The sequence below is a fragment of the Pempheris klunzingeri genome, chromosome 18, assembly GCF_042242105.1.
Source record: "Pempheris klunzingeri isolate RE-2024b chromosome 18, fPemKlu1.hap1, whole genome shotgun sequence".
In the NCBI taxonomy this organism is placed as follows: domain Eukaryota; kingdom Metazoa; phylum Chordata; class Actinopteri; order Acropomatiformes; family Pempheridae; genus Pempheris; species Pempheris klunzingeri.
Genome location: NC_092029.1, coordinates 12,172,320 through 12,194,876, shown reverse-complemented (window position 1 = coordinate 12,194,876; position 22,557 = coordinate 12,172,320). Strand labels below are relative to the sequence as shown.

The 22,557-nt window shown below is 39.9% G+C and overlaps 1 protein-coding gene across 1 annotated transcript in view; it reads left to right on the top strand.

The window, feature by feature from the left end:
* Positions 1 to 22,557, top strand: part of adgb (androglobin) — a 41,287-nt gene that overhangs the window by 14,845 nt on the left and 3,885 nt on the right. The window contains 18 exon segments of the mRNA XM_070849726.1: positions 1,307 to 1,352; positions 2,440 to 2,551; positions 2,726 to 2,789; positions 2,876 to 2,983; positions 3,730 to 3,838; positions 4,077 to 4,215; positions 5,856 to 5,970; positions 8,096 to 8,257; positions 8,849 to 8,987; positions 9,347 to 9,472; positions 11,440 to 11,533; positions 12,225 to 12,356; positions 12,609 to 12,762; positions 13,104 to 13,282; positions 13,611 to 13,784; positions 17,343 to 17,523; positions 19,036 to 19,147; positions 21,484 to 21,620. Coding sequence (XP_070705827.1) covers positions 1,307 to 1,352; positions 2,440 to 2,551; positions 2,726 to 2,789; positions 2,876 to 2,983; positions 3,730 to 3,838; positions 4,077 to 4,215; positions 5,856 to 5,970; positions 8,096 to 8,257; positions 8,849 to 8,987; positions 9,347 to 9,472; positions 11,440 to 11,533; positions 12,225 to 12,356; positions 12,609 to 12,762; positions 13,104 to 13,282; positions 13,611 to 13,784; positions 17,343 to 17,523; positions 19,036 to 19,147; positions 21,484 to 21,620 — 2,283 coding nt within the window.

Genomic DNA, 22,557 nt, shown 5'->3' with positions numbered 1-22,557 from the left:
TTCATGGTATCAGTTTATTCATGTCAAAGAGCTACTTCCCAGAGTCCAGCCTGCATCTGAGATCAATGGATTTCCTTGTGCCTGTGAAGTGTGAATAGCCTAAAAAAGATTTTCAACTTGATTTTGTTTTTTCATGTATGACTTGAGATACACTTCAGGGGAAACTGTGAAATATAGAGAGAGGCTCGTGGAGAGTAAAGACTTAACGCTGGCTGTGTAAAATAAAGCCCTATGAAGTGTGGGATTAATGAAATGCGCCCTCTTCCACACATCAACCCATGACTGTGATTTGATCAAAGAAAAAATAGATTTCTCTCTGGAAAGCCTAGAATCCCAGGAGCCTTGTGTATAAGATCTATTGGTCTCAATGTTACACTTCCTATACACAGGTAAGTGATCTGATAAAATGGCGTACTGTGGGTGGACAGGACATACCATGCCTTACAGTGTGATTTTAAGTTTCACACACACACACATTTTTTGTTGCAGTGGAAGTGTTGCTATAATGGTGGAGAGGAGATCAAGTGTGCCTCCCAATCACAATGTCTCTTTCCGTCTGTCTGGGTCTCTGGGTACTTATTCAAATAAGCTGTGACACACAGACACACACACACGCTCGTTCTGACTCATTAGAGAGTCTTGGCTAGGGTTGCTTTGAAGTTACATGACACAAAGCCATAATTCTTATTCAGAGCTGAGTAAACTGTTGGACACATACCAGGAGTTTTCCTCAGGGGAGCATCATTTGAAAAAAGAAAGGAAAAAAAATTCAAATAAAGGGGCCTGGAGGAAAGTTCAACTACTTGATACAGGTGCACCACTTATTGCACTTCAGTCTAGCTTTGTTATCAAAGTAGCAGTGAGCCCCTCTTCCAGCTCACATAATCTACTGCCTTGCTCTGACTGAAGAATATGGTATTTGAAGGATTTGATAATGACTCATTAGCTATATTTCTTTATTGTGGTGGACAGACGAGCATGAAATCAGAGCTGCTGAGTAATTCCCCTCTAAGAGAAATAACATGCTAACATAATGCAGCATAATAACTCCTCATCTGTCACTGACAGTCGAAGTAAATTAGAGCTGGTATTCCCTGGTGGGGTTTTCAGCAGGAGAGGAGCAGCCCTTGTCACATTAAACTGTGTCTTGTGTCCTGTGGTGTTCGGAGAGAATGGTGCAACACCACAGCTGGCATGGAATCACTAGAGGGTGGAGGCGGATCTCTGGCAGTGTTACTCTATCAGCAACTCACTGTTCATGCCTCTCTAACTCTCTCTTTTTTTCTCTCTTTCTCTGTCCCTTTAGGTTACTGCAGAGGACAGGAGGAAGGACGGCGATGACATCTCCAATGGTAAAAGCTGTTCCTTTGCAATGCTGGGCTCCTCATTCAGGATGAAAATAATCTACACAGTGTCTGTTCACAACATAGTCTTACTTAAGGTCAAATATTAGGCTAATCAGAATGGGCAGATGCTCATTAAGCATGTTTTATTGGGAAAAACATGAATTCAGTGAAGGTCTTTATTATTTGCTGACTTGAACAGCATATCTGCAGCTTCGTCCACTTAATGTGATTAGAAGTATTTGCATCTCTCGCCATCCTCCATCCTCCCTCCACCTTTTGCTCCATGCTTCCATCGGCTGGCCAAGACACTTTGAAGAAGATGGGACTGAAATTATGTGTTATGACAACCAGCCAATTCCCTGCCTTCTCTCTGCCCCCGTTTAGTTGCTTAGTAACACCTGCAGTTTGAGTTAGCGGACCACCATTGCTCAGCAGCAGAGACACTGGCCCTCGCCGCCTCAGCTTTCTGATCAGACTTCTCGCTTTGAGAAGAGCTTGGGGGCAGAGCAACTGTGTGTGTGTGTGTGTGTGTGTGTGTGTTGTGCGCACACGTGTGTTTTTGGGTGGAGAGTGTGTCTGTGTGCATATGTCTATGATTTTGCTCTACATGCATTGAGATAGTGGGAGTCAGTGTGTGGGAGTATGGATGTGCATGTGCGCTTACACTGTGTCATTATGTGGGAGTTTGGCCAATTTGGCTCACTGTGTTTCAGATAATGATTTGAGTCTAGGATAACTTGCTATGAGTCACAAGAGGAAAGGTATTTTGTTACTTGCAGCATTTGGAAATGGGAGATTTTGCAGGCAATTCCATATAATTTGATATTAAGTGTGGCACGAAAAGCATCAGTAAACTTGGATCCTACTGAGCTTGTCAAAAACATTTTTTTCATATATTGCTGCAGATGTGTATTAGGAATAATGAATGGTAATTAAAGTACTTTGCTTTTTAATCCATCTCTCAGCAAGGTGGCTTTATGCTGCAAAACCTATACTATACACCTAATGTCTAACCCAAAACATATTTTTATGAATACATTTATAATCACAGATTGTTTGACCCTAAAAAGTGTAATTTAAACCTTCCCTCCAGATCAGCCCAAAACTGCAATGAAAGAGCTTAGAACTGAGGAATCCTGTGCTCCTGTCAAACATGTCCTGAAGGAGGCCTGGGTGGACCTGGATGACTTTGCTAAATGCTTTCAGTGAGATACATGCACACACAAACAAAAATATGTACTACAAACAAATGTACCAATAGATACACATACTGTCATGAAAAAAAGATGGTTTAAGGACCTAAAAAAATGATGTGATCAAGATTATGGCATTTATGTAAGCTCAATGATAATTTATTTATTTATATGTTATTCTTACAGGGCTCTCTTGGTGTTCCATAAACCACAGATCTACCCACATCATGTCCACAAATCTCATTTTAAGGTACAATGTGTATCACAAAATAAGTGACACATCAGTGCTGTTAGTATTATATATATTGGCATTGATTTAGCTGTTGATGTCTGCAGAGCAACGTCTTTTCCAAAACTTCAACGGGCACCAACTCTACCGAGTCATCTGCACACTCTCTTACCACCGGATCTCTCCATGTGACATCTGCTGTAGCAAGCCCTGAAGTACGTACATACAGACACACAGAAACACGCATGTGCATGCACACCAAGATGAGTACATAATTTGACACGTGTGATTCAACCTAACCCTGTGGATAGCGCACACTAATGATAACTTTAAGGTGCCCTGTGGAGTTTTCTTGTAAACAAACAACAGTAATGTTTGCATTCAGTGTTACTCACCAAAACGCGTTATCTGCATCCTTTATGTCTAAAAAAATGTGTTGAATGCATTTCCTTTCTCATAAAATTTTAGCTAAGACTTAAGTTTTTAAATATGTGAAATCCAGAATTGTTCCAAGTTTACAAGCTTGCAGTCTTATTCAGGGCGCATTGCTACATTTCTTGGCATGTTCACCTGTAGATCTGGTAGATTTGGTGTTTTTGATAAAAGTAGTCCTTGCCTTGTGCTAGGTGTCCATCTGCCTGTCTTCAGGAAGTAACGAATCTGTGAAGTTCTAAAAGTACGCTCTTTGTTGGTGTTACATGATCACATATACACACCTCTGAAATTGTCTGAAAGTGACAGTTGTGTGCATGTATAGTGTGGTTGTGTATCCTGGCTTATGTCAGATTTTTTGTGTAAGTGTGTGTGTGTTTGCACATCTGTGTCTGCCCCCCCCCCCCCCCCCCCCCCCCCCCCCCCTTTCACTTGTTGTTTTCCTTGCCTGCCTTCACACTGATAACTAAGGTATAACTAATAACTAATGGTATGTGTGTGTGTGTGTGTGTGTGATATTCCACCCCAGTGTCCAGATGTGAGAGGCACTTACTACCTGTGTGTGGACAGCCTGCAACCTTCCCAAATCCTCATCAGCTTCTCCGCACTGCTCCTCTGGGGTGATACAGCTGAGGAGAGTAAGGATTTATTTAGACAGATGGGCACTTGCACACACACACAAAATGCACACACACTAACCCTAACTAATGCACAAACCATACACCATAACCTTATGTGAAATATACAGCATATGTAAATATTCACATAACACTCAAATGTATGAATATTTTATGAATGTGACTTACTGTGTTTGTGATATTTGACTGGGATGTGTGACCAATTCACAATTTCTCTCCACTCTGCTACACCTTGTAGAAAAGGAAATGTCGGCAGCATGTGGGTCTGCAGTTCTCATCGCCCAACCGTACTCCTGGAGGAGCCTTCATTCTCAGCTGCCAGTTCTCACCATCAAGACCACCTCCTCAAAGGCAGCCACGCTTAGCTTTCCTCCAGGGTAAGACAGCACAGATGAACACTGAGAACTGTGTACTGGACTGATCAAAATGGAAAGCTTTGATCTGTTTCGTAAGCAGGTGCACACCAGGACATCACAATTCTTGAATTCTACAATTGTGACCAGTCTAATCTCTAAGTATCTAACCAAAATGCCATCTCTTCTTCTTAGGTCTCACCAGCATGGCACTAATGCGAAGCGGTTTTAAAAATGTATGCATTTTTTGAACAGCACCCTTGGGGGCTGTTGATGAAACAAAGCGTTTCACTTTCTGTACAGCTGTACAGAAAACTACTTAAAGCCATCATAAAGTGAGCAGAGGATATCTGCCTACCTCAGATGCTCTGAAAAGCAGTAAAAAGCATCTGTCCTAGTCTCTATTAATGGGTGCTACTTGGCCTAGAAGCAGAGGGCCTAGTTTCTGGGGTCAGGTGCAGGTATGCAGCAGTGCAATTACCAGTGAGCCATAATCACACACAAAGCACACACATAGCACTCAACTTATCATGCCCATACACCCCATAGTACACTCTGCACAAGAGAATAGCTGAGATGTCATGCTTTTGGGCAGCAGTCACTATTAAAACGCTTCTACACTTTTTCTCTTTGTACAGGATGTCAGCCCATCTGTATGTGGTACACCACTGTGCCCATGTGTTCATTTCTTTAATGTCTGCACTGACCCCATGTGTATTCTTCTTCTATATTACTATATAACTATTAATTTCAAAGAGGTTTTTGACTTCCCTCCTTTGTACATCTGCCTTTCTTTCCCTCTCCCTTTATATTTGTATCCTATTTCCCACACCCCTCACCTGCTTTTCTCTCTCTTCCATCCGTTTCCCTTTTCAATGCTGTCCTCTTCTTCCACTGCACTAGCCCAGCTCCGCCTCAGTGCTCATCCATCTAGTTAGACTGTGATGGCTGAATTATGTAAAGCTAATGGGGCCAAGGAAGTGGGGTTCCACTCTCTCAGGCCTGACCAGGCCCTGTAAAGGCAGCTTGGCACTTGGCAGACACACTACAGTACTTCTGACTGTGCTGACCCACTCGGAATCACTTGACATAAAAATAGTAACTGTTTAGAAAATGGGATTTTATTCAGTGGAATGCACTATTTTAGGCATTTTCCCTCTGATTGTGAAGTTATCATTGGAAATTGTGACTGTTGAAGGGATACCTCTGTACTCTTTGCCATTAGTGTCATCAATTAATGAGTGTAGTATTTAGACAGTGTAATTGTAAATTTATCCTAGATCTACACTACATCAACCAGAAAAACCCAAATGGAGGCAGTGAGACAATCAGTAAGATAGAAAAAAGAAAAAATATTATACAAAAATAAAATACAATATTTATGATAAATACAATATTTTAAATGTATATTGTTTTTTTCTGGTGTTTCTCTATTTTAATTTTTTTATTGTAAATTCAAGAAAGCTTACTTTTTGCAGGCCTCCAAAACTTTGAAAATTACTATCCAAGAAGACATTAATTTTTTTTCACCAACCTGGTAGCAACATATATAGCCTGTGAAAAGGATTCATCTACCGGATCCACTATTTTTGTGTAATGTATGCTGCAGAATAAGATTGTGTTCCTGTCTTCAAAATGCTCAGTTTCCCTTCTCTACCCTCCAGGCGCCATGTGCTGTCCTTCCACACAAAAGCAACAGTGGGCTACCATGTTCACCTGTGCAGCAAGACCCCTTTCATCTTTGAGGATGAAGAATCCATCATGCCACACCTTACCAAGGTGACCTAGGGCCTAAAGTATTGGTTTACAATCAGCTGACATTAATAACAAGTCTTTCTTGATTTGAGAGGTAATTTTAGTTTGTTAAAGTAAAAAAAAGTTTTTTAAAAATGTATTTGTCTAAATACAAACAGACCACATAGAAGATATGGATGTCTATCATCCGCTGCTACAATTTTTTTAAATAGGGGTTATATGCTTATTGCTTTTATTTTCTTCTCAGTCTTCTTACTCATAAAAAGCTAAAATTATTCACAACACGTTAAAACAAAAAGGCTCAGAGAGGGGCACGTAGTGAGTGAGAAATACAGTGGTGACTAAACAATTAAACTACAAAAAACACCCTGAGAATTAATACCTCTGCCAAGGATACACAATCCTCATCCTTTTATTTTCAAAGAAAATATTTAGTATTTTAAACCTAAATGTCAAAGGAGCAAAATATAAATAGATGTCTGTAATGGGAAAAAACAAAAATGTTCAACCTAAATCATGTCAGTATAAAATGTGCAGAACAGAGCTTGGCTGAACATTTAGATGGACAAGATGAAATTGCCCATGTTACAGTGTCCTTGCCATTATATTTTTGAATCATGTTTATTCCAACTTCAATTTATAAAATCACATCATGTTAGTAAGACGATGCGCTACCTTTTAGCCTGATGCTTGTGTTGCTGAAGGTATCATTTTTCAAAAGCATTTTTCAGGTAAAAAAAAAAAACTGGAGTGCAATGTTAGGTTAATCCTTGTGGAAAAACAAGGAAATGAAATGCCTTCATCTAGTCTGTCATCCACTGTCTAGCACAGTTTATATACTTATAGCAAATTTCCTTTAAGAATCCTAATGTGTTCCAACACCAAAATGTTGGTATTGTGGACGTTCAGCTAGTCCAGGGGTCGGCAACCTAAACTGCTCAAAGAGCCATTTGGTCCCATTTCCCACAGAAAAGAAAACACCGGGAGCCACAAAACCCTTCTGACATTCAAAATGAAGATAATACTACATATATTGTTTTTTACCTTTATGTTATGTATAAACAAACTATAGTGTGTTACTTTCATGTAATCAATGATCTGCTACAGAGAAAATGAAATGACATTTCTGAGTGCAACAAAAACATTTTGAAAAAGACGGTGGGTTGGAGATTACTTTTAAATAAATTACGCAATATCTATTTTAGTCCTTCTTGTATTTAACGAACTTCAATGATCCATCGGCAGCAAACCAAAAATGCCGTCCTCTTTTGTGCCTTCAACCTTTTACTGGAGCGTCCAGTCAGCTGTCAGCCTGAATAACAAATGGACTATTTCACTGAACAATGAAAAAAATATGAATATATGCAAAAGAGTAGATTATTAAAATCTTTCTCTTACTTTGTTAATGTGATTTTAGTTCCTGGACCTCAGCGAACAGCGTCTACATGTCATCTTTTTAACATTTCTACATACTGTTGTCCCATTTTTGGGAGTATTTTAATTTACTATACATTAATACAACCCTTACATCCTAAATCTTAATAATATGTATAGATTCATGCCTTTACTAATGAAATAAATTGCCTTCAGAACACATGAACATAAATGAAATCACCTTTTTTTGTATCAAAATACATATACAATCTGGCAGAAATATATACAGAAAGGAACTATTTGCATAAAAACATTTCCACTGATTTCCCCGGGAAAGAAAGTTTATTTCGTGGGTTTCTGGGAAAGACGCGAGTGAAATTACCGTAATGACACCATGTTGGCTGTAAAGCGCAACGTCTCAGCTTTCAGAAACCCATTAGGCCTGTTAGGTTTTAGAGTTAAAATAGTGTTCACTGGTTATAAACTTTTAGTGACGTCATGGCCGTACTGGGAGTTCCTTGTGGATTTGGGGAGTTTTCCCCCAATGAGAACTCCTGGTGTTGGATCCTGGCCACGCCCCCTAACTGGGCTTATTGGAGGCAACGCCGACAAGTTTTGGCGCCCGTTTCTTTTATGGCCCTTTGTTCACAGTCTGTTCCTTTGTTAGGCTTTTCCAGGTACATGTAGGCCGCTCTTTTACATGGCCATGTGGCAAGGCACAACACAGTGAACAAAATCTAAATGCTTCCCCACTGCTTGCCTCTTTTAAAAACAGGAAAGTGCTCGTTTCACTGAGCAGGCCTCAACCATCTTCACGGCCCTGTCCAGAGTGGTGTCTTCCTTTAGCGACAAGCAGGACCAGCCAGAAGCCAGAAGAATGCTAAAAGAGGTTCACTGCCCCAGAAACATCAACATCAGCCAGGCAAAACACCACAAGGTAGCTCGTTTATCCACAGTCCTATGGTGATACACATATGCACGCACACACACACACACACACCTCACCCCTCACATGGAGACACACGCACACAATGTTACAACCAGAAGCTCACACAAGAAAATGGACTCAAATGCTCGACACAAGGCAAACAGAGGTGCAAAGGTGCAGTTTATTGTTGAACAAGATCAACAAAGACAAGGCACCAAAAACAGACACAATCCAAAAAAATACTTACCGACAAATACTAACCTGACTAGACTCTAACAGGATGACTAGGATGCTAGAACGCTTGACACGAGGGCACAAAACAATCTGGCATAGGGCAGGGAAAAACGCAAGCAATATATATACCAGGGAAGGAAGCACAGGTGGAAACAGTCAGGGCGAGGCAGACAATCACAGGAGCCGGAAACCCACAAGGACAGGAAGTCAAGGGGCCTGAAACAAGAGGGAAAATTTTAACACTACAAAAAAAAAGGAAATGCATAAAACACATACATTAAACTTAACAAACTTGATGAAACGTAACACACAACTGCTTACATCTCCCCTCTTTCTCCCTATGTGTGTTTGTGTGTGTGTGTATAGGTGTTTAATTCTGCAGTTTATCACACACTGTGTGAGGCTATGGGCAAGGAGCTGACAGCAGAAGAACGGTTTGCTATACTGGCCCTGACAGTTGACCCTTCACTCTTAGCCACTAATCACAAAGAAGACTCTGCTACATGTGAGTGCCATCTGTGTTTGTACATTTTGTTGTCCATCTACATTTGTTTGTGAGTGTATGTCTAAAACATCTAATATTCAGTATCACACCTTTAACACAGTTTTTGTCAGTAGCACCAAGAGTTTCATGTTTCTCATTAAATTGTCCCATTGCACCACATTACACCCACTCCTCCCAAAATTATTTCTGGCATAAAAGTATAGCACAAGACTTGGATCACATAATAGTAAACTAATTTAGATTAATTTAATTCCAAATAATTTCCTCCTTGCTCATTATACTATATTTAACAGTTTTCATAGTTCAATAAACAACATCAAAATGCAGTGTTCTGCTGTTACTCCTTTAAGTGGATTCAGAGTCAAAGCCACCAGAAAACTGGAGAGACAGGGAGCCAACAGACAGGGAAGTTAAGGCAGTCACCACTCTGCAGGCTGGATTCCAAGGGCACTTGGTGCGAGAGGTCTTTAACGCCTCAAAACCAGGTAAACACACTTATATGCACGAAGAAAATGTATTCATTCAAGTATCATAGTCAGGTGCAAATAATAATTTGATTATAAAGCCTTCTGACACTGTTCTGTGTTTGATAGAATAAAGGGGCCAAATTAGGGGAAAACAACTAAGACAACAACTAAAACTACATTTGTACTAGTGTCCAGTAGTGTCCAAACACACACACACACCCCTTCTGTTTCTTACATTCACTGTTTTACTGGCATATATTGAGCCTCTGAGCAGAGGCACAAATATGTATTGATGAGACTGCCACTCTTACTAATACACCCTGACAGATGAGGGGTGGCCTCAGAGGGAATACACACACACACACACATATAGGAAACATACACACACATGCACACAACATTCCTGCATCAACAGCCAAAGCTCTCAATAGTGACAACAAGTGATAGATGGGGAAGAGAAGACACAGAAACACTAGTACAGAGTACAGGAAAAAAACAAGAGATTAAATAGAGACATAAAGGAATAGCTTTTCCTATGTAAGTGTATTCATTGTTGTTTTGGAATACATTTTTTCTTTTTGTTTCTTATCAGTATAAGTCAGAGTATCAGAGTTATTCTCTGGTGCAGGTTGCAGGCTATTTTCCTCAGTTTCAGTTAAATTATTTTTAATATCCCGTTTTCTCCAGAGGTGGTGGTAATTATCCTACTATGAAGGTGCACCACTGTTTGACGGAAACACTGGAGGTGACACGTTGCCCAGACATTCTCTATTTATTGCCAGGGCCTGAAGCTAACTGTGTCTTCTCCAGGCACAGCACATGACACTGTCACCCTATGAATAACTTGCACATATGGGAGTATGCACAGCCTCATTAATGTAGTATTTGCATAAAACAGCACTATCCAATAGTGTAGATGGAATTTTCCCTATTTTGTCATGGCTTGAAAAGCATACCAAACATCCAAAATATCCACATCATTATGGAGCCCATCTGCCAGCAACACTAAAAAATATTGCTGGTGGTTATGTGCCATTAGCATGAGCACACACACACCCACAGGCCGAACAGCTTGACTTCTATGAAATAAGCCCTGTCATGGTTAAGTTTGCTCAAATTTTATTCATGAACTAGTCAAAGCAGAAAGTACAGCTCTCAGAGTGGCACTTATAGTAATGGCAAAACACCAATCATATTTTAAAACGCTGCCTGTCTAACTACAATCTGAAAAGCCATTCATTTAAGAAAAGTAAAAACGGGTCTTTTTTTTCTTTAGACGATCGAATTCCCCAGCGCATCTGTTTATGCCATAGACCACTTCAAACAACTCACTGCTCAACCCACATCTCTGTACAATAGTTTTTTTCCCCTTGCTCTTTTTCACTTTATGTTCTCCTTCTCCTCTTTCCTGTCTGCCTCTTCTTCTGTCTGTCTGTCGCTTCTCTTTGGTTATAAAGATGATAGGAGGTCTTTATCTCTCAATAGCCACCCATGGTCCACTATAATGGCTGCATCAATTTGGAAAAGTGGCCATTTGAAAGGGGTAAGCTGAGCACAACGGAAGGCAGGCTGGAGGGAGGATGTGAGGACACCTATGCCACATGTCAGAAGTGAAAATATCTATCATGCAGCTCTCCCTTCTGAGTGTTTCTCTCACTTATGTGCACAAACACACTTAATGACACACACATGCTCACAATCACATAATACTACGTCTTGCATCAAAGGTTCTGCTCCGTCAGAATAGTTACCTGTCTAGTGAGGTGAGTGTGAAAGTTAATGTCAAAGTGTGAATAATCTCCTATCACCTCTCACTGAATGAGGCATAAGCGCATTTTGCAATTTCTGTTTCCTCCTGTGAACTAGGTCAGTGACAATCATTTTTTCATGTGTTTGACAGCAACATGGATTGTGTTTCATCTTTAATGGTGGCTACTTTTCTGTGTGTGTTTGTGTGTGTACATGTGTGTGCTCATGTCATTCAGGCACGAAGGAGAACCTCAGTGCTTCTAAGGTCCTTTTAGACATGTGGCCGAAGGTCGAATCAGATGCAGAAAAACATGCTGCCCTCTTGTTACGGTAAATAAAGATAAAAATGCATAATCATAATGGCTCTGAATGCTAATAAATAATGTGTACATAATATATGAATTGTGTACACCTAAACAAAACACCTCACATCTTCTTAACCTACAGGAGCATATATTCGTTGACATTAATGCCGTTATCTGAGAAAATACGAGGGCTCACAGTCCTGTGCCAATGCTCTGTATATTGTATGGCATGCGTTTAGCCTCTCTGTTGCACCGCATGCCCAGAATCTGCTCCCTCTCCTGGTTGTGGCGGCCTGTGGTGGCCAGGCAGGGAGCATTTTCCACATTGTGTTCCATCTTTTCCCAGTGGTACCATCTGCTGTTTATCCTCTCCTCGTTCCAATCGGCTAGCAGCGTCTGCCGAATGACCCGCTGCCTGGGGAAGTATGTGTGTGCCTGAGCACTGAGATCTCGGTCAATGTGTGTACAAAGGGTTGAGTGGGGGGTTGTTGGGCATTGTGAGACTTTGAGCATGTGTTTTTCTTAACTGACTGAAACATCCACTGCAGTCCAAGTTCACACTGAGCCATGAGGTGCATTGACTTTTCTCCAATCAATTTTTTCCAGATTTCATCCAAAATGTTTGTGTAAAGATTAGATTTTGTTGTGGCCATAATAGTTGATACTTACTATGAAAGTTAGTCAATGTGCTCTGCCCTTTTGTGTTTTCTGCGCAGGTACATCATTGACAACTCTGAGAGGAAAGCAGAGCTCTACCCCTGCGAGCAGGATGAATGGACCAGAATCACCTTCACTGATTACTCCGTCTCTCTTCAAGGCACAGCCAACTCCTGGGTCTTGGTCTTTAGGTTAGGGAACATTGTAACCTAAAGGTTAGGCTTATCAGTGAAAGAAAATTCCCAGTCTGGTTTGGAAACTCTTGGTGAATCCAGGTGTAAATGCAGTGTAGTCAGCTCTAATTCCTGCAAGTAAAGCTAATATCAGGAAATGTAGATTTCTGTAATATTACATTTCAGGAAATGGGCAACAATAGTGAAAAAGAATTACTTGATTGGTCAAACCTTGGGATTTGATATATTGTTTACTTTTTGTTTGCAAAGAGAGGTGTTCCTGGTTCCAAAGGAGATGGTGCTTGTGCCAAAGGTCTATTCCCCAATTCCCAATTGTCTGCTGCATGTCATAAATAACGACACAAGAGAGGAGCTGGACATGGTCTTCAACAAAGTAGCAACCAATGTCTATCAACCCAACAAGGTCTGTGGATGCTATAAATCTTTATACTCTAGACCGTATATTTTTGGATAGTTTTTCAATATTTACATAATCCCAATTTTTCCATTACCATAGCTTCACTTTAACTTTGCTTTGCTTCATCAAAAACTGCGTACAAACGTATTGCTGACTGTTCGGCGACCAGTTTAGGCTGCTTCGTGTAATACGTTGCAAACATTTCCAGTAATATATTAAACAAATCCGGAAAGAAAAAAATACAATTATAAGTTGTGCCTTTCCCTGTTTACATCTGTGTTACACATTGTGTCTGAAAATGAAAATATTGCTGTTATGATTAAATCTCACTGTATCTTGTGTTCCAGTTTGGTTATACCTTTGTAGCAGAGGCTGTCACACCGGAATCACCCCCTGTTGGTGCTAAGTGGAGGATGTGCTTGATTGGCTCAGGGAAACTCCTTCCAAAACTTTCTTCACTCAACACGTTTTCAGTGAAGGAATTTCGGCATTATTACATTCCCAATGACAAAAACCTCATATGTCGGTGAGAGAATTATACAGTCTATTTTTAGTTAACGGTTAAGTAGAATTATCTTCTTAGGATTTTTTACTGTTCAATTAAAATTCAAAGTTGATGAGAATGTGTCATTAAAATAAATGCTGTCCAATAGCTCTAATGTCTTCTTACTTATACTACAGTATATGAATCTAAGATTTTTGAGTATTAGAAAAAAGGTGTGACAATAGTTAGAGAGCACATAAACATAAAAGCCTCAACAAAGCTGAAAAAGCCCCATTTTGTAGCACAAGACAACATTAAGGATACTCTGAGAGACTAATTGTACCCTCAGTCACTCAAAACATTTCCACAGTTACACTGTGCAGGTGACGGCAGACATCCTTGGAACAATTCAGCTTCAGACTTCCAAGCCAGATGTATTGGTCCGTCTGTCCATTCTGGACCAGGAGAAGGAGGTGGCAGGCAACACTGGGAAGGGCCATGTGGTAATTCCTGTGTTCTACTTCCTGGCCAACAAAGGTGAGCAGTCATTAGGTTTAGTTATTGAAGGAATTGATGAATGAAACCCTTCTGGGTCATGGCAGAAGATTAGTATAAACATTTTATCTTATCTGTGTTAGAAAGTCAAAATATCTATAGCATCAGTTTTCACCTGTGATAATCTTAGCTTCATGAATTACCACTCCACTAAAACCTTAACCTCAATGTTTTGAAGCAATTTAGCTGCGTCACTGTTTTACCAGTCACAAATTCACTGAATATATTTCAAAGACACCCCAGTCTTAGTTTTAGTTTAGTTTGGTTGTTTTTAGTTAATCTGCTAACAATAGCAATTGTATCTATTTTGTGGAATGTTTTTTGCAGTCCTAACATACATCACACACCACACACATCAAGCAAATATCAAAACAGCAGGGTTCCCATCTGAGCCATGTCTCTTACAGTGGTGACTGAGTGGACATGCACTGTATAAGAAGGGGGGGTGCGGTGTGAGGGTCCGCAGTAAATGTCATGAGTTGGGTTCAGCCCACAACATTGCAAGAAGACACTTTACCCTTCTAAAGGCAGCAGGGCCCTCCTTCCTTTTACCCTTTTCTGCCTCACTTCTATTTTTCCAATTTTCTTACTCAAGATTTGGATAACTATTCTGAAAGAGAGTGGCAATGCCTTATTCTAAGATTATCCATATTCTGAAACATTTGGCTCTTTGTAAGTACAGTGGGGCAAAAAAGTATTTAGTCAGCCACCAATTGTGCAAGTTCTCCCAGATGAGAGAGGCCTGTAATTTTCATCATAGGTACACTTCAACTATGAGAGACAGAATGAGAAAAAAAAAATCCAGAAAATCACATTGTCTGATTTTTAAAGAATTTATTTGCAAATTATGGTGGAAAATAAGTATTGAACAAAAGTTCATCTCAATACTTTGTTCTATACACTTGTTGGCAATGACAGAGGTCAAACGTTTTCTGTAAGTCTTCACAAGGTTTTCACACACTGTTGCTGGTATTTTGGCCCATTCCTCCATGCAGATCTCCTCTAGAGCAGTGATGTTTTGGGACTGTCGCTGGGCAACACGGACTTTCAACTCCCTCCAAAGATTTTCTATGGGGTTGAGATCTGGAGACTGGCTAGGCCACTCCAGGACCTTGAAATGCTTCTTACGAAGCCACTCCTTCGTTGCCCTGGCGGTGTGTTTGGGAACATTGTCATGCTGAAAGACCCAGCCACGTTTCATCTTCAATGCCCTTGCTGATGGAAGGAGGTTTTCACTCAAAATCTCACGATGCATGGCCCCATTCATTCTTTCCTTTACACGGATCAGTCGTCCTGGTCCCTTTGCAGAAAAACAGCCCCAAAGCATGATGTTTCCACCCCCATGCTTCACAGTAGGTATGGTGTTCTTTGGATGCAACTCTGCATTCTTTCTCCTCCAAACACGACAAGTTGAGTTTTTACCAAAAAGTTTTATTTTGGTTTCATCTGACCATATGACATTCTCCCAATCCTCTTCTGGATCATCCAAATGCTCTCAAGCAAACTTCAGATGGGCCTGGACATGTACTGGCTTAAGCAGGGGGACACGTCTGGCACTGCAGGATTTGAGTCCCTGGCGGCGTAGTGTGTTACTGATGGTAGCCTTTGTTACTTTGGTCCCAGCTCTCTGCAGGTCATTCACTAGGTCCCCCCGTGTGGTTCTGGGATTTTTGCTCACCGTTCTTGTGATCATTTTGACCCCACGGGTTGAGATCTTGCGTGGAGCCCCAGATCGAGGGAGATTATCAGTGGTCTTGTATGTCTTCCATTTTCTAATAATTGCTCCCACAGTTGATCTCTTCACACCAAGCTGCTTACCTATTGCAGATTCAGTCTTCCCAGCCTGGTGCAGGTCTACAATTTTGTTTCTGGTGTCCTTTGACAGCTCTTTGGTCTTGGCCATAGTGGCGTTTGGAGTGTGACTGTTTGAGGTTGTGGACAGGTGTCTTTTATACTGATAACGAGTTCAAACAGGTGCCATTAATACAGGTAACGAGTTGAGGACAGAGGAGCCTCTTAAAGAAGAAGTTACAGGTCTGTGAGAGCCAGAAATGTTGGTTGTTTGTAGGTGACCAAATACTTATTTTACCGAGGAATTTACCAATTAATTCATTAAAAATCCTACAATGTGATTTCCTGGATTCTTTCTCCCCATTCTGTCTCTCATAGTTGAAGTGCACCTATGATGAAAATTACAGGCCTCTCTCATCTTTTTAAGTGGGAGAACTTGCACAATTGGTGGCTGACTAAATACTTTGTTGCCCCACTGTACATATACCTGTACACATAGAAACAAGACATCAGTTCCCTTAAAGAAGTGCTGTTGATAAAGGTCCTTAAAGCATGTTTCACATCCTCATTGACCCATGATTATTTGCTCTTTGTTTCACAGAAACCAATTTATATTTTTACACTTTCTGTTCTCTCAGTATTTAATACAACAGTCCACGTTGAAACCCTGAAGTCATCCAAGAATCTATGAACACTTAATCTGGTAGAGAGCATGCTATTCAGACTCAAGCTAAAATTAATCAAAAATGGGTAGTAGATGTTTGCAAATCCTATATGAAGGCCAGATCCTTCCACTTAACCCTAAAATGGACTAACATACTAAATTGAGCCACCCTTTTTTAAGACCTGATTTGGTACATTTTAAGTTAAAACACATCAAATGAACTCTTAAACGGGTGTTGTAATTCCAGATATTCTTTTTTGGAACGCAAAATCCAATTTCATTTCATGCAAACCTGTTTTCTCTGCCACTTAAAACTACACTAATGTACTCGGTGTTGATAACCGTCCCCAAACACCAAATAGAGTTGTGTAACTCATCACTAGTGAGCTGGGATTCATGTGTTAGCAAATGGACCTTAAGAATAGTATCTTTAAAGTGAGTGGCAGTATGTAAATTATGGATTAGCTGATTTTGCCACCTTTTTGATAGAAGGTTAAAGTGGTTGATTTACTCTTTTTCGTTGAATGGTCCAGTCATGACACAACTGTACTTATATTTAACATTAAATCCCACCAACATTATGTCTGGGTCAACATCATCAAAATAATTTCATGTGATGGATCACCTTATTATCATTATTATTATTGTTGTTGTTGTTATTGTCATTATTGTTATTAATGATAATCACCATCATAACAATCATAATGATAGATTATTATTAGATCGACAATATAGTACATAAACAGACAGGAAATCCATAAAGAGAGAGATCATGATGACATGCACTAAAGAATCAAACCAGGGATATTGCAGTTACACAGTTAGGGTATTAACCACTCGACTACCAGATGCCCCAAATTTTTAAATGTTTCTGTTCGGGGTTCTGGCCATTATGAACAGAATCTTATTGTATTGGGGAAATCCTAAAGATAGATATCTTAAAACCTGGGCAAATAAAAACTTCCTCTCAAACTCTTTGGTCTACTTTTCAGTTGATGCTTCCAGTTACAAACAGACAGATCGTTGACTTACTCTTGTCTTTTCTCAGATATGGGCTTCGTTTAATATCTCTCTTTCTGTTATAGACGCCAGTTGCACTTATGAGAAGAACCAGAAGCAGGAGGGATCTCCCACCCGGAGCAAGGCAGTCAAGGTGGTAGACACTTCCCAGCAAAGAGATGGAGAAGACGGCACAGCTGGGAAATCAGACTCCTTGTCTGACCAGTCACAGCCTCCCACAGAGACTATGGTATCACTGACAACTGCCTGCGTGGTATCTGCTATTGCTCAAACACTTTACTGATCTCACTTGCACACGCACACAAGCATGTATCTCACTTTCCTTCTCTTTCTTTCTCACCCACTTGCTTGCTGCCTGTGTTGATATCAATTTTTCACTGCCAGATACACATAACGCCTTACTTGCAGGCACGTGCGCGCGCGCGCGCGCACACACACACACACACACACACACACACACACACAAAAGCTTACAGACACCCACACATGCTTTCTCGTACAGACAAAATTTGCAAAAGCAGAGCAGCAGAAACTGGAGGGGTGGTTTTGTTGTTACTGTCTGACTTATCAGTGCTTGTCAGGGAGCAGTGATTCGTGCATGATTTATGAGTCACTCAATTGTCTGAAGACCTCCTATCTAACAGGCCTGTTATCATGGTTTGATGAGTGCCACAGTATATAGTACGCACTATATGTTTTCACCATCACACACTCATACACACAGAAACACACTTGATTGTACAGTGTGTGCAAGTCTATTAAAACTGAGGAAATAAATTGACTCGCCTACGGTGAGTGTTGGTGATAGCAGTGATGCACCTGGAGAACAACAATCATTTAAATAAACTGCTTACAAATAAGATAGTTACAATTAATTTGACTCAGCAGTGAGTTGAGCCTCACAAAAACATATTGTAATGTGTCACAAATACTTTTTACTACTCTACTACTTTTCTCTTCAACGAAGTAACCGAACAGTATAGCGACATCAATATTAATGAGACAGATCATGTCAGATCCCATTGATCAGAAAAGCAGCAGGCCCAAACTGAGCTGTTGATCAGGACTAAGACCATTGATCAAGACTTAGAGCAAAGGCGCAGTGATTAAAGCGCTGTTTTGCGCCCAAGGGACACACACCAAAACATATTGATGCTCAGTAATGATGCATTAATGGGGAAGGCACCTACAATGTAATTAGTTTAAAGCTTAAACATCCATGTAAACACATGAAAACAAATAAGCTGATGTCACTCCCCTTTCATTGTATTTTTAACAGATGTATAATTTATTGGGCTCTATTACAACTATAAACATTGGGCGAAGTAAAACTAATTTTCTGTTTTTGTAGAATTTGTTTAGCTTTATTAGGTTGCAATTTTGTCCTTTTTGTTCAGTGTGATGGATGTGGGAGTTACCACCTCTGATATAATCTTGGCCAACATGCCCTCTGCCTCCTCTCTCCCTTTGTGCCGAGCATGTACTTCTGTCAAAGAGGGCAGAGAACAGCAAAAACAAAATGCGCAATTCGTCTTTAAGGTCTCTGTCTCTATCTGAATCAGCAGCACTACTACAGTTTACAGCTGAATGTTCACAAAATACAAAATAGCATACATCTCATGTTGGTTTTACATTTGAGATGTCTTGTGCCAGAAACAGTATTCTGTGTATGTCTTTTTTTGAAATGCTTGTATCTGTTTATCACTTTGTGTTTAAACTGTGATGTGGGTGTTGTACACTGACTTTGCTTCTTTGTGTTTCACAGGGTCATAAGTATGTTGTGCAGGCAGAGGTGCTTTATAGGAGCTGGGATTTGGATGAATCTCAGCTGGCTTTTGTCCATATGCTCAGAGACTTGGAGAAGAACGAAATGAGAAGTATATACCTAAAACAATCACAAATGCCACATCAAACATTCAGCCACACTAAGTCACCCAAGAGAAAGACAGGAAAGAAAGTCACTGTTTTGCCCCTAGAAAAAAAAATGTCTAGTTAATTTAGTAACAGATGTGAATCCTGATCTGAACATCTAAATAAAATTCTAAATATACATTATACATGGTTCAGATATCCCCAAATATCTCTATAATGGGTCATGAAGCATTTTCATTATTATTGCATTAGTAAGTCATCAGCATTTGAGCCCTGGGTTCTGAATGGATTTTCTAATATGCCCTTCCTGTTTGTTTTTGCAGAGCTTATGTTTTGTGTTTCTGTGTGAGAAATATGGCAGATACTCAGTAGGCAGTGTCAGGGGCCAAGGCAGACACTGTTTGTTCTTTGCTTCTGCTAGCAAGGGGCCTGTTAATCACAAGCCTAATGAAAGCCAAATGAATACAGCTGCTTTTGCAGATCAGAGTGTGATTTATTGTGCCCAATGGTTGTTGGCTGAGGCAATAATCCTGTCCTTTGCCACCAACTCTGCTTCTTTTCCTTTAATCATGGCGCACAAATTGGATCGATTGAAAAATCAGGGCTTTGAAATTTGCTGAAGCTTCATAAAAATTCTGAGGGAATGAATTAATTGAGACACGGGTGGATGTTGATGTGAAAGAGGTGGTGCATGGGTGACAATTTGCATGATTGCCTCAAGAGAAAGGCGAGCCTGCTGTCATTGAATTCTCATTCTCCTTTCTCTGTGTCTCCTAACAATAGTTCCCATATTTACCCATTCAGTTTGCATGGCATGAAATCTGAGGATAATATTTGTGTGTGTTTGTGAGTGGACACGTGTGTTTGTGTGGGAGGCCTTCCTAAATCACCCAGTCAGATACCCAGATATCAGATGCATGTTGACTACAGAGGAAGACAAACCTCTGTTTTTGCCATGGCCATGGCCATGTGCAAGATGAAGATTAATGATTTGCTCCTGCTTAGATATGCTGTGTGTTCACTGGGCATTTGCATGCGGTCTCTGTTCATATAGTATGTTAACATGTTAAGGTTTTATTTTTGCTATTGCATGCCTTGGGTTTGTCCATTTGTGTATGCGTAGGCCAATGTCCACACAAACCTCTTGTGGTTTTCCAATAAGCTTGTGAAAGTGGGTCAATGGGAAGTCAAATGAAGTTGGCTCTTGCCCCCTGGTGCCCTGGGAAATATCTCAGCAGGAAAGTGAATTAATTTCACCCAGTTAAACTCTGTCTCAGTGGTGAGGCTGTGCCCTTGATCATGCTTCCTACATGCTACGCATATACATACACACTACATGCCACGCAAAGCTTTGAAACCCCTTTAACAAGCTGTTTAACAAGCTGCAGTCAAAATACTGTTCTGCGCATGTTTAATGCATGCACATTTACGCATCTCTGCTTTGAGCTTCAGTATATACTCTTAAAGCAGTTGGCTGTCAGCAGTACCTGTACATGCAGTTGTGGCAGTAGTTTTTATTCCCTTGCCAACCTCCTTGACATCTTATTTACAGTGCTACTAAGAGAGCACATTTTTAGTATTCAAACAATGCTGCATATAGGATTTCTGTGACCAATAGCTTTTATCTATGTTTGGCTAGTTTCAAATTAATTTCAACACATGTATCAGCCTGAAATTTCAACAACACACATTAATATTTAGATATTATTATTCATATTTACTTTGAATGTTCAGATATTTAGATATTTGAACATTACATTTCCGTATGACTTGAGATAAGAATAAGTCAATGAGCATGCAAAGGCAGAAGGGCAGGGTGTCAGTTAAATGATGCCTCAGTATATCAGAGAAATGAGACTTAAAGTTAGTGCCTCATCTAAGCTGGGGAATTGTGTTCTTTTTAGCTAAAAAGTGCAACAGTGCCATCTAGCAAACATACAACCACATAACACATGCAGTGTTTGCCCATTTTATCACACTCCCATTTCAGATTAGCTTTAGTTGTGTTGTTGTGTGTGTGTAGAATGTGACTGATAGCATGTCTCAGTGAACATTGAGACGCAAAAGATGTCTTTCAGCTTCTATAATTGAATAAGCCAAATTGTGAAAGGTTTGGCAAAGAAATGTTAAGTTTGCACAAATAGTGTGTTTGCACACTCCTAAATGCCACTCTCAGGTGTCCATAGTTTCCAAAAACATGCATTGTGTGCTTGTCAAAGACATTTTGTCAGCTTTGGAATACAAAGGCATGGTGAGAAACTGAAACGTTTAAAACCCTTTTTTACTTCAGAATATTTAGTGACTTAGTAGATGTCTCTTAATCTCTGTTTGCAAAATATAGTACACAAGCGTGAGGACTTGAAGTGTTCATCCACCACTGACGCACCCAAAGCCAAGGGTGACAAGGAGAAAGGGAAGCCAGCTGCCGTCTCCAAAGCTGGCTCCAGGCAGGAAACGGTAATACTTCACCACAGGACTGTGACAGACAACAACAACACCACAACACTGTCAATTATAAATTAGAATCAGTATTATTGAGATATATTTCCATTTATATATGTCCATAAGCTAAAATATGAGCTGTTGTAGGATGATCTTTTTACTGTCTATCAGAGGTCACTGTGCAGCCAAGGATATGTCTGAAAAGTTTTTCATCATATCTTCCAGATTTCCAAATAAGTTATTGCATTGCATATTGTTATTTTCATATATTACAATACTAGACATGAAAACTAGTCATTAAATGAGTTTCAGCAAGCTCAAACTGATTATGGCAGCATGCAGTCAAACTAAAGGCCATGCGCTGCCTTTGTAATCTTTACATGAGTACATATTTTAAGTATATTTTATATAGTATGTCATATTAAACTATGTAATTGTTAGTAAAAATCAGCATTAGTATTAATACTAACCTTTTTGAGAGGAGAGTGTTGAGGCACTCCACGTGGAGCACACGCTTAACTCTTCTTCACAGATCCTCATTCAAACCACATATAATGAGACTGTTGTTGAACTCAGCACTGAAATGTATTTTTTTTCATATTTTTAGTTTAGTTTGTTTGCTCAGGCAGGTCAGCATTTCCAAATTTTTAGACTGGTATCAACCAAATCCCACAGCTGCCAGGATGACCTGTGTGTTTTAATGCTGAATAATAGACACTTATCTTATCATTCACTATAATCCTGTTTTCTATCATTCTCAGCCTCTAGATACATTTCTGATCCACATAATAAGTGTCTTTTGTTCTCTGTATTCTGTACTAGACTACATGTAAAAAGACATTTGAAAGGTAGATTTTCAAAATACAGGTCTCCTTCAACAAATTTCCATTTTGACTTTTTTAGAGATCTTTCAATAAATGAACTAAAAGTGATTTATTATTTTCAATGAAGACAAAACAGCAGAAGAGAACAT